Source organism: Anser cygnoides, chromosome 34, assembly GCF_040182565.1.
Source record: "Anser cygnoides isolate HZ-2024a breed goose chromosome 34, Taihu_goose_T2T_genome, whole genome shotgun sequence".
Taxonomy (NCBI): Eukaryota; Metazoa; Chordata; class Aves; order Anseriformes; family Anatidae; genus Anser; species Anser cygnoides.
The window spans coordinates 1,388,790-1,402,554 of record NC_089906.1 but is presented as its reverse complement, the minus strand read 5'-3'; the positions used below and the strand labels follow the sequence as shown (position 1 = coordinate 1,402,554).

The window sequence follows — 13,765 nt, the reverse complement described above, 5'->3', positions numbered from 1 at the left end:
ACACCTACATCAGTAGCTCTATGGCAGTGCCCTGTTTGCACTGGGTCAGGGCATCACTCTGGGCCTCAGCTCACAGGAGGGGTCCCGTTTCCCATCGTCTGCTCAATGGGCTTCTGACGGCCTCGTTCCCCCAAGAGCAAGGTTCCAAAATCCCTGGGAACTGGGTGCCCCCCCCCCCCCCCCCCCCCCCCCCCGTGTCCCCGCGTCCGACCCCGGCCCGGTGACCCCGCCACGACCCCGTGACCCCCCCGTGACCCCCACATACCCCCCCCCGGTGTCCCCGCCCCCCCCCACCTTCAGGCCACCGCCGCCGCCGCCGCCCCCCCAGAGCCGCGCCAGGCCCCGCGCCCCGCTCAGCCTCATGGCGCCCGCCCCGGGCCCGGCTCCGCCACCGGCGCCGGGAACCGCTTCCGGGGCAGGGGGCGGGGCCAGGCGCGGCCAATCCCGGCGCGGGGCGGGGCCAGGCGCGACCAATCGGTGAGGCGGGGCGGGGCGAGCCGCGGGCATTCCGGGGGGCGCGGCCAACCGCGGGCAACCCAGGGGGCGTGGCCAGACGCAGCCAATCCGCGCGCGGGGCTCCGGAGGATTCCCCCGTGACGTCACAGCGCGCGCCCCAGCGGTGATGGCGGGGCCGGGGAGCCGCGGTGACGTCACGGCCGGGGAGCCGCGGTGACCTCACGGCCGCGGGCCCGCCGTGTGACGTCAGAGCCCGAGGCTGGCGGTGACGTCACGAGGGGGGCAGGGTGACGTCAGAGCGGCGGCCGCTGCTATAAATGGAAACGGCGGCTCCGGGCGCGGGGGGTGGGGGGGAGGGCGGCAGGGACCGGGACCCCCCCCGCCCCCACCCCCCGGGATTCCCCCCCGGCCGCCCCTCCCCCACCCATGGGACCCCCCCCCCCCCCCCCCCTCCCAGGACCCCGGCCCCCCCCCCCGGCCCTCCCCCACCCATGGGACCCCCCCCGCCCGGGACCCCCTCGGCAAATGGCCCTGGGGGGGGCGGGGGGGGATGGCACCGGGAGGGGGGGTACGGGGGGGAGGGGGGGTACGGGAGGGGTACCGGAGGGGGGAGGGGGGGGTACCGGAGGGGGGAGGGGGGGGGTACCGGAGGGGGGCGCATTCCCCGCCCGTGACGAAGCGCCCCCGTCCCGCCCCGCCCCCCACACGCGGAGTCCGATCCGGTGACGGCACCGGGGGGGGGGGTGGGGAGGGGGGGGTTGGGATGGACGGACAGGGGGACACGGGGATGGACAGGGATGGACAGAGGGACAGAGGGGGACAGACAGGGGGACACGGGGACGGACACGGGGATGGACAGAGGGACAGAGGGGGACAGACAGGGGGACACGGGGACGGACACGGGGATGGACAGAGGGGGAAGGACGGACAGAGGGACGGACAGGGATGGAGAGGGACAGACAGAGGGATGGACAGAGGGACAGGCAGGGGGATGGACAGAGGGATGGACACAGGGACGGACAGAGGGACGGAGAGGGCCTGACAGACAGACAGACAGCGGGACGGACAGGACAGGAGGATGGGGAGAGGGACAGAGGGCCGGAGGGGGCCTGACGGACGGACAGACGGATGGACGGACAGAGGGCCGGACGGACGGACAGAGAGGGATGGACAGAGGGACGGAGGGGGCCTGACAGACGGACAGACGGACAGAGGGACGGACAGACAGAGGGACGGACGGACGGACGGAGGGACAGGGTGAGGGATGCCCGGGGGGGGCGGGCAGGGGAAGGGGGGACACCCGGACAGACGGACGGACAGACGGGGGGGCTGAGGGGGGGGTCGGGGGGGGAGACCCGGACCCCCCCCCATCCCGGGATCCCCCCGCTAAATGTGGAAAAAATGACGCCATCGCCCCCCCCCGCGGTGACGTCAGCGCGGCGGGAGGCGCCCATTGGCTGGCCCGGCCCCGCGCCGGGGGGGGCCCCGCGCCCGCCACCGACTTTTAAAAGTGGCGGCGGCGGCGCCGGGACCGGGACCGGGACCGGGACCGGGACGAACCGAGCCGAGCCGAGCGGGGCCGAACCGAGCCGGGGCCGAACCGGAGCCGAACCGGAGCGAACCGGGCCAAACCGGAGCCGATCCGAACCGAACCGGGACCGAACCGGTACCGAATCAGCTCCGAACCGATCCGATCCGGGCCAAACCGGGTCAGCCCAGACCCAAACCGGGACCGAACCGGGCCAAACCGATCCGAACCGGGCTAAACCGGGCCGAACCGGGACCGAACCGGGCTAAACCGGACCGAACCGGACTAAACCGGGCCGAACCGGGCAAACCGAGGCGATGTCGAACGCCAACTTCAACCGCGGGCCGGCCTACGGGCTGTCGGCCGAGGTCAAGAACAAGGTGGGCGGAACCGAACCGGGCCCAACCGGGCCCAACCGGGCCGGGGGGGGGTCGGGGGGGTCGAGGGGGGGGGGGCGGGGAACCGGGATTCCCGGGGCTGGTCCGGGGCTGGCGCTGTCCCTGGTGCTGCCGGGTCGCGGGTGGGGACACGGGGCTGGGGGGGAAGGGGCCGGGGGGGGGACTCCAAAGACGCCCCCCCCCGCCCTCCCCCCCGACCCCCATGACGCCCCCCGACCCCAAATAACGCCCCCCGTGCTCCCCCCGACTCCAATAACGCCCCCCCCGAACCCGACGATGCCCCCCGGTGCCTCCCCTGACCCCAATAACGCCCCCCCGGCCCCAACGACGCCCCCCGTGCCCCCCCCAAGCCGTGCCTCAGTTTCCCCACGGGGAATCGGGGGGGGGAGGGAAGGGAGGGGGGGTCCGCGCCGTTTCCCTCCCCCGCCGTCTCCGCGGGGGGGTTCGGGAAGGGTTAAGCGGCGGGGGGGGGGCCCTGGGTGGCCGGGGGGGGGGGGCGGCGGGCCCCCCCCCCGGCCCCGCCGCGAGCCCTTATAAGGCGTCGGAGCGCGGCGGCGGCCCCGGGGCTATATATGGGCAAGGGCTCGGAGGGCCGGGGGGGGGCGGCAGCACCGGGCCCGTCGCCGGGCCCCCCCCCTCGGTGCGCCCTCCCCCCCCCGTGGGGCACCCGGAGGGATCCAGCCCCCCTCCTCCACCCCCCCCCCCCCGCAGTAGGGGGCTGGGGACTGCCTCTGCCCGCACCCCCCCCACACCCGGGGGTGTCCCCGTGTCCCCCATGTCCCCCCCTCCAAGTGATGTCCCTGAGCCCCCGTGGCCCCCTCGACCCCAAATAACGCCCCCCCCGTGCCCCCCTCGACCCCAGTGATGTCCCCCCCGGAACCCCCCCACCCGGGGGTGTCCCCGTGTTCCCCACATTCCCCCCCCCCCCCGATGATGTCCCTGAGCCCATCACGTCTCCCCCGTGCGCCCCCCCCACCCCACTGACACTCCCCATGGCCCCCCTGACCCCACTGACGCCCCCGTGACCCCCCAAATAACGCCCCCCACTGACGCCCCCGACCCCAGTGACGCCCCCCACTGATGTTCACCCCAACCCCAATGATGTCCCTCATGCCCCTCCCCAAATGACGCCCCCTGTGGCCCCCCCGACCCCACTGACGCCCCCCAATGACGCCACCGCCCCCAAATAAAGCCCCCGTGCCCCCCCCGACCCCAATGACGCCCCTCCTGACCCCAATAACACCCCCCATGCCTCCCGCTGATGTCCGCTGATGCCCCCCCCGTGCCCCCTCTCCCCATAACGCCCCCCCCCCCGTGCCCCCCCCAGCTGGCGCAGAAGTACGACCCGCAGCGGGAGCGCGAGCTGCGCGCCTGGATCGAGGGGGCCACCGGGCGCCGCATCGGGGACAACTTCATGGACGGCCTCAAGGACGGCGTCATCCTCTGCGAGTACGATCCCCCCCCCCCCCCCCCAAAAAAAAACACCCCCCCCCGACCCTATCCAAGGGGTCACGGCCCCCCTGTGACCCCCCCCATGGTGACCCCGTCCCAGGCTCATCAACAAGCTGCAGCCCGGCTCGGTGCAGAAGGTGAACGACCCCGTGCAGAACTGGCACAAGGTGAGGGGGGGGACCATAAAAAACCGGGGGGGGGGACCATAAAAAGCCGGGGGGGGGGGCATAAAAAGCCAGGGGGGGCCATAAAAAAAACCCGGGGTTGGTGTCTGCGGCAGCTGGAGAATATCGGGAACTTCCTGCGGGCCATCACGCGCTACGGGGTGAAGCCCCACGACATCTTCGAGGCCAACGACCTGTTTGAGAACACCAACCACACGCAGGTGCAGTCCACCCTCATCGCCCTCGCCAGCCAGGTAACGGCGGGGGGGGGGGCACGGGGGGGGGCGGGCAGGGCTTTGGGGGGGTCCTGAGGGGGGTCTGGGGGTCTCCAGGGGGACCCGTCCCCGCTGGTAGGGGTTAAGGGGGGAAATAAGGGGGGGAGGTGGGGGGGGGGGGCACATGCACGCCTTGCCAGCGAGGTAACAAGGGGGGGGGCGGGGGGGGGGGCAGGCAGGGCTTTGGGGGGGGTCCTGAGGGGGATTTGGGGGGGGCTGGGGGTCCCCAGGAGGTTTGGGGTGCCCACAGCGCCCTACAGGACAGCGCGGGGAGCGACCCGTCCCCACCGGGGGGGGGGGAAGAGGGAAAGGGAAGGGGGTTGGGGGGGGGGGGGGACTGGGGGAAATGGGGGCCGCGGGGGGGGCCATGCCCACATCCTGGTGCCGCGCAGGCCAAGACGAAGGGGAACAACGTGGGGCTGGGGGTGAAGTACGCGGAGAAGCAGCAGCGGCGCTTCCACCCCGAGAAGCTGCGCGAGGGCAGGAACATCATCGGCCTCCAGGTGACGGCAGCGGCTGGGGGGGGTGGGTGTGTGTGGGGGGGCACGCACGAATGGGGCCCCCCCCGCGTGACAATCCCGTGTCGTGTCCCCCTCCCCCCCAGATGGGCACCAACAAGTTCGCCAGCCAGCAGGGCATGACGGCGTACGGCACGCGGCGGCACCTCTACGACCCCAAGCTGGGCACGGACCAGCCGCTGGACCAGGCCACCATCAGCCTGCAGATGGGCACCAACAAGGGCGCCAGCCAGGTACCGGGAGCTCCGGGGGCTGGGAATTAACGTGGGGGGGGGAAATGGGGCCGGGGGGGTCCCTAGCGGTGCCGTGCCCCCCCCCCTCAAGGCGGGGATGACGGCGCCGGGCACCAAGCGGCAGATCTCAGAGCGGGCGTGGGGCGTAGAGCACTGCGGGGGGGGGGGGACACTTAATTGGGGGGGAAATGGGTCTGGGGGGGGTCCAGGTGGTGGGGGGAAAGGGCTCGGGGGGGGGTCTTTGTCGGTGCTGTCCCCCTGCCCCAGGCGGGGACGAAGCGGCGGATCTCCGAGCCGAGGCCGGGCACGGAGCGCTGTGAGGGGGGCGGATAATTGCCCTGGGTGGGTGTGGGGGGGTCCCTATCGGTGTTGCCCCCCCCCCCCCCCCCAGGCGGGGATGACGGCGCCGGCACCAAGCGGCAGATCTTCGAGCCGGCGCTGGGCATGGAGCGCTGCGACACGCACACCATCGGGCTGCAGATGGGCAGCAACAAGGGCGCCTCGCAGCAGGGCATGACGGTGTACGGGCTGCCGCGCCAGGTCTACGACCCCAAGTACTGCGACGCCGGGCTGCTGGGCCTCGACGGCCTCGACCACAGCCTCTACAACTCCCAATAGCCCCCCCCGGACCGGGACCCCCCCCCCCCGGACCCCCTTTCGGCTCCTATCGCCGCCACCGCCCGCCGCCGTCCCTGCGGCCGCCGCTTGCACGTCCCCGCGGCGGGGGACGCCGCACCGCACCGGCCTCACCGCGCCGCCGGGGGGGGGCCCGCAGCGGGGACCCCCCTCTGGGGGCTCTCGGAGCGGGGGACCCCCCCTTCGGGGGGGGCTCGGAGGATGGGGAGCCCCTCGTTCGGGGGGGGCTCGGAGCGGGGGCCCCCCCCGCCGTCGCCCCACACCTGTGAAGCCACGGAGGCACAATAAACGGCACACGCAACGCAGGCGGCTCTGCTGGGGGGGGGGGGCGGGGGTGGGTTTGGGGGGGTGCGGGGGGGCACCTGAGGGACTGGGGGGGGACAGGGGGACACTGAGGGACCGCGGGGGGGGGGCAGCGTGACATCAAAGGGACAGTGAGATGGGGGGGCACAGGGGGACACTGAGGGACGGGGGGGGACAGGGGGAGCAGGGGGGATGGGGGGAGCAGGGGGGACGCTGAGAGACTGGGGGGCACATGGAGATGGGGGGGTCAGCGAGGGATGGGGAGGAAAAAGGGGTTGGGGGGGAACAAGGGGTTGGGGGGGACACGGGGGACACTGAGGATGGGGGGGCTCAAGAGGATGGGGGGAGCACGGGGGACACTGAGGGACTGCGGGGGGGCAGCGTGACATCAAAGGGACAGTGAGATGGGGGGCACAGGGGGACACTGAGGGTACGGGGGGGCAGGGGGAGCAGGGGGGATGGGGGGAGCAGGGGGGACGCTGAGGGATGGGGGGGGGTGCGGGGGGGCAGCATGACATCAAGGGGCTGGCAAGAGGGGGGGACACTGAGGGACTGGGGGGCACATGGAGATGGGGGGGGGGTCACCAAGGGATGGGGGGGAACAAGGGGTTGGGGGGACACGGGGGGGAGCAGGGGGGACACTGAGGATGGGGGCTCAAGGGGATGGGGGGGAGCACGGGGGGGGGGACGACACTGAGGGACCGGGGGGCAGCGTGACATCAAAGGGCCGGTGAGATGGGGGGGGGACCCCAAGGCATAGAGCAAGGACAAGGATGGGGACCCCCCCGCCAGCGCCCGTCCCCCCCCGCAGTGACAAAGCGCCCCAGGCAGTGCTGTGGCCCCACGCGGGCGTTTATTCACAGCCCCCCTGCCCTCCCCCCCGCGGCCCCCCGGGGCCAGCACCCAGCCTGAGCGGGGGGGCCCATTCCCTGCCGGGGGAGTCCCAAGCTGCTGGGGGGGGGGGGGTCCCGAGCTGCTGCCCCCCCAGCCAGGGTCCAAAACGTAAAAAATTGAAAGAAAATAGAAAAAAAAGGAGAACGAAAAAAAAAGGGCCGGGGGGCAGGCAAGGATGTGCCCCCCCCCCCAAAAAAAATCGGGGGGGCCCCGGTGCTACTGGTTGGCGGCTTCGCAGGCGTCGATCCAGTCGCTGTAGACGTCCACGGGCTCCGACAGGTCTGGGGGGGGGGGCGTTAAGGTTTTAACGGGGGGGGGGGGCGAGGGGGGTCAGGGGGTCGGGGGGGCGCGGGGGGGGGGGTTAAGGGGCGGAGGATACAGGTGATGGGGGTCTGGAACTCCTCCAGGCACACGGTGCACGAGATGACGCCCGTGTTGCGGGCACGGTCCCTGCAAAACGAGGGGGGGGGGGGGCTCAGTGGGGTGCGGGGGGGGTGAAGTTGTGCCCCCCTCCCCCCCCCCGAGGCCCCCCTCACATCTTGACGTCGCAGGACTTCTCGTGGTTGCAGAAGGGGCAGGTGAACTGCGTCTCCAGCGTCCCCGTCACCTTCTTCTTGGGGGGGGCTTCCGCTTCGACTTGCGGCGGCCCATGGCTGGGGGGGGCACGGGGGGGGGGAAACGGGGACGGGGGGTGAGGGCGGGGGCTTGGAGGGGGAGGGGAAGGGGGGGAATAGCTCTGGTCGGGGGGTCCCCAGGGGAGGGGGGCACCGGGGGGGGGGGCATCAGGGGGAAGGGGGGGGGGCGGGGGGTGGAGAGGCACCCCAGGAATGTGGGGGCACCCGGGGGAAGGGGGGGACCGGGGGAAGGGGGGACCTGGGGGGGGGGGGGGGGCACCCGGGGGGAGGGGCGGCATGGGGTAGGGAGGGGGGCACCCGGTGGAGGGTGGGGGGAAGCCGGGGGAAGGGGGGGCACCCGGGAAATGGGGGGGCACTGGGGGAGCGGGGGGGGCACGCGGGGGAAGGGGGGGCACCGGGGGAGGGGGGGGAGAGCCCTGGGAAGGGGGGGGAGGCGGTACCCGGGGGGGGGGCACCCAAGGGGGGGGCGCCAAGGGGGGGGGGGGGGGCGGGGGGTATCGGGGGGGGCACCCGGAGAGGGGGGGGGCACCGCCGGGGCAGGCCCCGCTGCAGGCACAGAGCCGGGGGAGGCCGGGGCCGCCCCGAGGGGCCGGGGCCGGGGCCGGGGCCGGGGCCTCGCTGCGGGACCCCGGGGCCGCCCCCCCCGCCACGGCCCCCGCCCCCCGGCCCCACCTGGCCGCGCCGCTCCGGCCGCGCTCTCCCCTGGATACCGGCACTTCCGCCGCGGCGCCCGGAAGCCGCTGCCTAGCCCCGCCTCCCCCTTGTCGCCCCTTCCGCCCGGTTCCCGCCCCGACCCCGCGCCCATTGGGCGGCCGCACTGACGGGCACGCGGCCCCAGCCAACCGGCGATGGGAGGGCGGAGCCAACGGGCCGGGGCTTAGCGCTGATTGGCGGGGGCTCCCCGCGTCCCGCGGGTTTGAAGCCCGGCAGGAGCCCAGGTGCCCACGGGGGGAGCCCGCTCCCTTCCCCCCCCCCCCCCCCAAAAAAAGTCCCATTCGGGGCGAAACGAGGCCATTTTGGGGCCATCGCAGGTCTTTATTTGAGGGGGGCGCAGCCGTCGCCCACAAGCGCGGGACCCCACTGTGAAGGCTGGGGGGGGGGGGGACCAAGGCCCCCTGGGGCCTCTGAGGGGGGTCCTCGATCGCCCCCCCCCCCCCCAAAAAAAAGTTATGGGGGGGCCCCACCGTGATGGGGGTCCCAAAATTATGGGGGGGTCACATCGTTATGGGGGGGGGTCCCACCATTGGGGGGGGGGGTCCTACCATGGAGGGGGCGTCCCACTGATATGGGGGGGTCCCACCACCACGGGGGTCCCACATCGTTACGGGGGGGGTCCCAACCGTGATGGGGGGGGCTCAGAGGTCCCTGGGGGGCAGCGCCACGCGGTAGAGGACGCGGCCGGTGGCCTCGAGGAAGGTGACGGTGACGGCGTGGGGCTCGAGGCGCAGGTGGGCGAAGCCCCCGGGGGACTCGGGGGCCCCGTAGAAGAAGCGCAGGGCGCCGGGGGGCACGGCCCCCGTGGCGCTGCGTGGGCTCCATGAAGTTCCCGGCCCCGCTCACTACGTAGCCCACGCCGTCCTCCTCCAGGAACTGGGGGGGGGGCAAAAAAAAAGGGGGTCACAGATTACCAGGAGGGGCCCCCAGATTAGAGGGGGTGGTCAGATTGCCACAAGGGTCCCCCAAATTAAAGGGGGGGGTCAGATCACTACAAGGGTCCCCCAAATCAGGGGGGAATCAGATTAGAGGGGGGTCGGATTACAACAAAGGTCCCCCAAATTAGGGGTGGGGGTCAGATGACCGCGAGGGTCCCCCAGATTAGAGGAGGGGGTCAGATTAGAGGGAGGAGGGGTTAGATTACCATGAGGGTCCCCCGAATTAAAGAGGGGGGTGTCAGATGACCACGAGAGCCCCCCAAATGAGATTGGGGGGGTCAGATGACCACAAGGCCCCCCCAAATTAAAGGGGGTGTCAGATGACCATGAGAGCCCCCCAAATGAGATTGGGGGTCAGATGACCACGAGGGCCCCCCAAATTAAAGGGGGGTGTCAGATGACCATGAGAGCCCCCAAATGAGATTGGGGGGTCAGATAACCACAAGGCCCCCCAAATTAAAGAGGGGGTGTCAGATGACCACAAGGGTCCCCCAAATTAGAGGGGGGGTCAGATGACCACGAGGGCCCCCCAAATGAGATTGGGGGGTCAGATGACCACGAGGCCCCCCCAGATTAAAGAGGGGGGTGTCAGATGACCACAAGGGTCCCCCAAATGAGATTGGGGGGGTCAGACGACCACAAGCCCCCCCCCCAAATTAAAGGGGCGGGGGTCAGATTAGAGGGGAAGAGTCATTTGACCACGAGGCCCCCCCAGACCAAAGCGGGGGGGGGGCCGTGCTGACCTGCAGGTTGTGGTCGTGCCCGCAGAGGTAGGCGGTGACGCGGTGGCGCCGCAGCAGCGGGCGCAGCAGGCGCAGCAGGCAGGCGGTGGGGCCGTGCTCGGCCACCGACCACACCGGGTAGTGGCCGGCCACCAGCACGAAGCGGTCGCGGGCGGCGGCGGCCAGGCGGGCCCGCAGCCAGGCCAACTGGGCCGCCGCCGCCGCCGCGTCCGCCGGGCCTCGCGGCGGGGCCCCGGGGCCGAAGTCGTCGGTGGCGCCGCACAGCAGCACCGTGTCCAGCAGCAGCAGGCGCGCCGTGGCGTTGGTGCCCGGCACCCGCAGGCGAAGGCTGTAGTAGTAGTGGGGGAAGTGCCTGCGGGACACGGGGGGAGGACGGGGGGACACGTGGGGACACCTCGGGGACGGCCCGGGGACACCTCGGGGACACCCTGGGGATGGACCGGGCACGCCCTGGGGACACTCTGGTGACACTTCGGGACACCCAGGGACACCTCGAGGGACCTAGCAGACACTTTGGGGACACTTTGGGATACCTGGGGCGCAACCTGGGGGTACTTCGGGATACCTTGGGGACACCTGGGGACACCCTGGGATGCTCGGGGACACCTTGGGGACGCCCAGGGACACCCTGGGGACAATTTGGGACACCCAGGGGCACGTGGGGACACCCAGGGGCACCTTGGGGATGGACTGGGGACACCCAGGGGCACCTCGGGGATGGACTGGGGACAATTCTGGATACCCAGGGACACTTTGGGACACTTGGGGACACCCTGGGAGCACTTGGGGACGCTTCAGGATACTCGGGGGCAGTTGGGGACACCTTGGGGACACCCTGGGGACTTCCCGGTACCCGGGAGCGGTGCCACGGGATGTGGCGGGGACACGGGGACGCTCTGGGGACCCCTGGGGACACTTTGGGATAGCCGGGGACCCCTGGGGACCCCCGGGGGGGCCGTACCAGCGGGGGAGCGGCGGCTGTAGGCCAGCTGCGCGGTGACGTTCCCGGCGTGGTCGTGGTTCCCGGCCAGCACGAACCAGGGCAGCGCCCGCAGCCCCGGCACCGCGAACACCCGCTCGAAGGTGTCCTGGGGGGGCGGGGGGGCACGGCCGTGGGGGGGGGGGGGGGCACGGGGGCACAGACATTGGGGGGGGGGGGGCACGGCCGTGGGGGGGGCACAGGGACACAGACATGGGGGGGCACGGCCGTGCGGGGGGCACAGAGACAGACATGGGGGGGACGCAGGGACACAGACATGGGGGGGGGACATGGCCGTGGGGGGCACAGACATGGGGGGGGGGGGGCATGGCCATGGGGGGGCAGAGGGACACAGACATGGGGGGGGGGCATGGCCGTGGGGGGGGGCACAGAGACAGACATGGGGGGGGGGGGCATGGCCATGGGGGGGGGGCACAGGGACACAGACATGGGGGGGGGCACGGCCGTGCGGGGGGCACAGAGACAGACATGGGGGGGACGCAGGGACACAGACATGGGGGGGACATGGCCGTGGGGGGCACAGACATGGGGGGGGGGGCATGGCCATGGGGGGGCAGAGGGACACAGACATGGGGGGGGGCATGGCCGTGGGGGGGGCACAGAGACAGACATGGGGGGGGGGCATGGCCATGGGGGGGGGCACAGGGACACAGACATGGGGGGGGGCATGGCTGTGGGGGGCACAGAGACAGACATGGGGGGGGGCATGGCCATAGGGGGGGCACGGCCATGGGGGGGGCACCGACATGGGGGGGCACCGGGACACACATACGGGGGGGGGGCACAGACACGGGGGGATCGCAGACGTGGGGGGGGCATAGACATGGGGTGGACACACGGCCATATGGGGGGGGGGCACCATTTCCACCCCACCCCAAGTTTCTTCCACCCCCCAGAACCTCCCCCCAGCCATTTGGGGCCACTTCGCGACCCCCCCCCCCCAGCAACCCGCCCCCTCCCTTTACCCCCTTTATCCCCCCCCCGTTGCCCCCCCCGCACCTGGAAGCGGGGGTCCCACTCGTCGCGCACCCCCGGTAGTAGAAGTTGTCCCCCAGGGCCAGCACGAAGTCGGCGCCGGGGGCCTCGGCCGCTCGCCCCATGGCCGCCGCCGTGGCCACCTCGCGGGGGTGGCGAAGGGGGGTCCGGGACCCCCCCAGTCACCCACGGCCAGGAACTGCAGCGCCCCCCCCCGCCGCCACCGCCGTCGCCGTCACCGCCACCCACAGCAGGGCCAGCATCTGCCGGGGGCACCCATGGGAGCTGGGGGGGGCACCGGGACCCCCCCATGGCCATGGCCCCCCCCATGGCCGTGCCCCCCCCATGGCTGTGACTCCCCCCCATTATAGGACCCCCCCATGGTTGTGTCCCCCCCCCGCATTGCTGTGACCCCTCCCCCATTCCCTGCCCCCCCCACGGCCGTGCCCCCCTCCCAAGGCTGTCCCCCCCATGACTGTGTGCCCCCCCTGTTCCCTGCCCCCCCCCATGGGGCAGGGGCCACTCACCCTCATGTCCCCCTCCCATGGCCGTGCCCCCCCCGTTCCCTGTCGCCCCCCCCGCCACACTCACCCTCGTGTCCCCCACGTGTCGCCCCCCCCGTTCCCTGCCCCCATGGCCGTGTCCCCCCCCCCCCCCACTCACCGTCGCGTCCCCCTCGCGTCCCCCCCGCGTGGCCCCGCCGGGCCTTTATGGGCCCGAAAGGGGAAGTGGGGGCTGCCCCCGGCCCCGCCGTCACCTGACGGCCACGGGGGGGGGCGGGCACTGGGAGGACTGGGAACACTGGGATTGGGGGGGGGGGGGGGCACCGCCCTTCGCCCTTCAGGGCATGGGGGAGGGGGGCGGGGGGGGGGCAAGGGTGGGGGAGGGGGCTGGGGGGGAACCGCGGAGCCGGGTCCCCCCCGTTATGGGACCCCCCCCCCGCCATTATGGCCCCCCCGTTATGGGACCCCCCATCATGACCCCCTCCCCATTATTGGACCCCCCCCCATTACGGGAACCCCCATTATGGGACCCTCCCCTTTATGTGACCCCCATTATGTGACCCCCCCTCATTATGCCCCCCACTATGCCCCCCCCCCCCCATTATTGGACCCCCCCATTGTGTGCCCCCCCCCATTGTGTGCCCCCCCCGCCCCGAGCCAGGCGCTGCGGGTACGACACTTTTTTATTTCCTTTTTTTTGTCTTTTTGCCCCATTTCCGCGGATTTTTGCCTCCTTTTCGCTCTCCAGGGGGCGGGGAGGGGGGGGGGCGGCGCCTTTTTTTTTTTGGGGGGGGGGTCGTGGAGGGGGGGGGGGTTCCTTTTTTTCCTGGTTCTTCCTGGGGGGGGTTGGGGGGGTTGGGGGGGAATCGGGCCGAACCAACCCAAAAGGGAGATGACGTCATTTGCCACGTGCGGGGGGGGGGGGTGAGGGGGGTGATTCGGGGGTCCCCAAATGTGCAACGCTGGTGTGGGGGAGCCCCCAAAGCGACGCCCCCCCCCAAAATCGCAGCCCCCCCCCAAAAATCACAGCCCCCCCCAAAATCACAGCCCCCCCCCCCCCGGGGGGGGTCCCCAAAACCGGGGGGGGTCCCAAAACTGGGGGGGTGTCCCCAAAACTGGGGGGTTGTCCCCAAAACTGGGGGGGGGCCCATTGCTGGTGGGGGGGGGTCCCCAAATGTCGGGGGCCCCATTGCTGGTGTGGGGGGGGGCCCCCAGTGGGGGGACCCCAAAATGGGGGGGCCCCAAAACTTGGGGGGAGGGGGGCACTGCTGGTGGGCGTCCCGGTGGGGGGGGGGGGGAATTGGGGGGAGGGGCCCAAAAACGCGGGGGGGCGGGGGGGGGGAAGGCACATGGGGGGGGGCTAAGGCAAATGCAGTTTTGGTCCCTCGCTGTCCCCCAAA

The 13,765-nt window shown here is 72.5% G+C and overlaps 3 protein-coding genes across 5 annotated transcripts; 1 reads left to right on the top strand and 2 right to left on the bottom strand.

The window, feature by feature from the left end:
- Nucleotides 1-1,987: 1,987 nt before the first annotated feature.
- Nucleotides 1,988-5,961, top strand: CNN1 (calponin 1). Of its 3 annotated transcripts, XM_066986561.1 has the most exons (8): nt 1,988-2,364; nt 3,710-3,831; nt 3,935-4,001; nt 4,115-4,252; nt 4,666-4,776; nt 4,878-5,024; nt 5,116-5,152; nt 5,452-5,961. In XM_066986561.1, the coding sequence occupies exons 1-8, from the start codon at nt 2,302-2,304 to the stop codon at nt 5,640-5,642; spliced, it is 876 nt and encodes a 291-aa protein (XP_066842662.1). In that variant the 5' UTR covers nt 1,988-2,301; the 3' UTR covers nt 5,643-5,961. The 3 variants fall into 3 exon arrangements, with proteins under 3 accessions (XP_066842662.1, XP_066842664.1, XP_066842663.1); XM_066986563.1 differs by lacking the exon at nt 5,116-5,152 and having other exon boundaries at nt 1,989-2,364; nt 5,532-5,961; XM_066986562.1 differs by lacking the exon at nt 5,116-5,152 and having other exon boundaries at nt 1,991-2,364; nt 5,416-5,961.
- A 954-nt stretch (nt 5,962-6,915) lies between these two features.
- Nucleotides 6,916-7,508, bottom strand: ELOF1 (elongation factor 1). The gene is given in 4 exon segments (XM_066986579.1): nt 6,916-7,138; nt 7,237-7,307; nt 7,394-7,472; nt 7,475-7,508. Coding segments are annotated over 4 exon segments (249 nt in total). The 3' UTR covers nt 6,916-7,073.
- A 965-nt stretch (nt 7,509-8,473) lies between these two features.
- ACP5 (acid phosphatase 5, tartrate resistant) lies at nt 8,474-12,395 on the bottom strand. Its single transcript, XM_066986410.1, is given in 9 exon segments — nt 8,474-9,010; nt 9,012-9,082; nt 9,888-10,239; nt 10,849-10,855; nt 10,858-10,975; nt 11,887-11,921; nt 11,924-12,010; nt 12,013-12,097; nt 12,390-12,395. Coding segments are annotated over 9 exon segments (924 nt in total). The 3' UTR covers nt 8,474-8,847.
- Between the last annotated feature and the right edge of the window lie 1,370 nt (nt 12,396-13,765).

What these genes read in the sequence shown, in the direction of transcription:
- CNN1 (XM_066986561.1), top strand. Translation starts at nt 2,302, where the DNA reads ATGTCGAACGCCAACTTCAACCGCGGGCCGGCCTACGGGCTGTCGGCC. An exon ending in CCGTGCAGAACTGGCACAAG is followed by an intron (nt 4,002 to 4,114) that starts GTGAGGGGGGGG and finishes TGTCTGCGGCAG; the next exon opens with CTGGAGAATATCGGGAACTT. An exon ending in GGAACATCATCGGCCTCCAG is followed by an intron (nt 4,777 to 4,877) that starts GTGACGGCAGCG and finishes CCTCCCCCCCAG; the next exon opens with ATGGGCACCAACAAGTTCGC.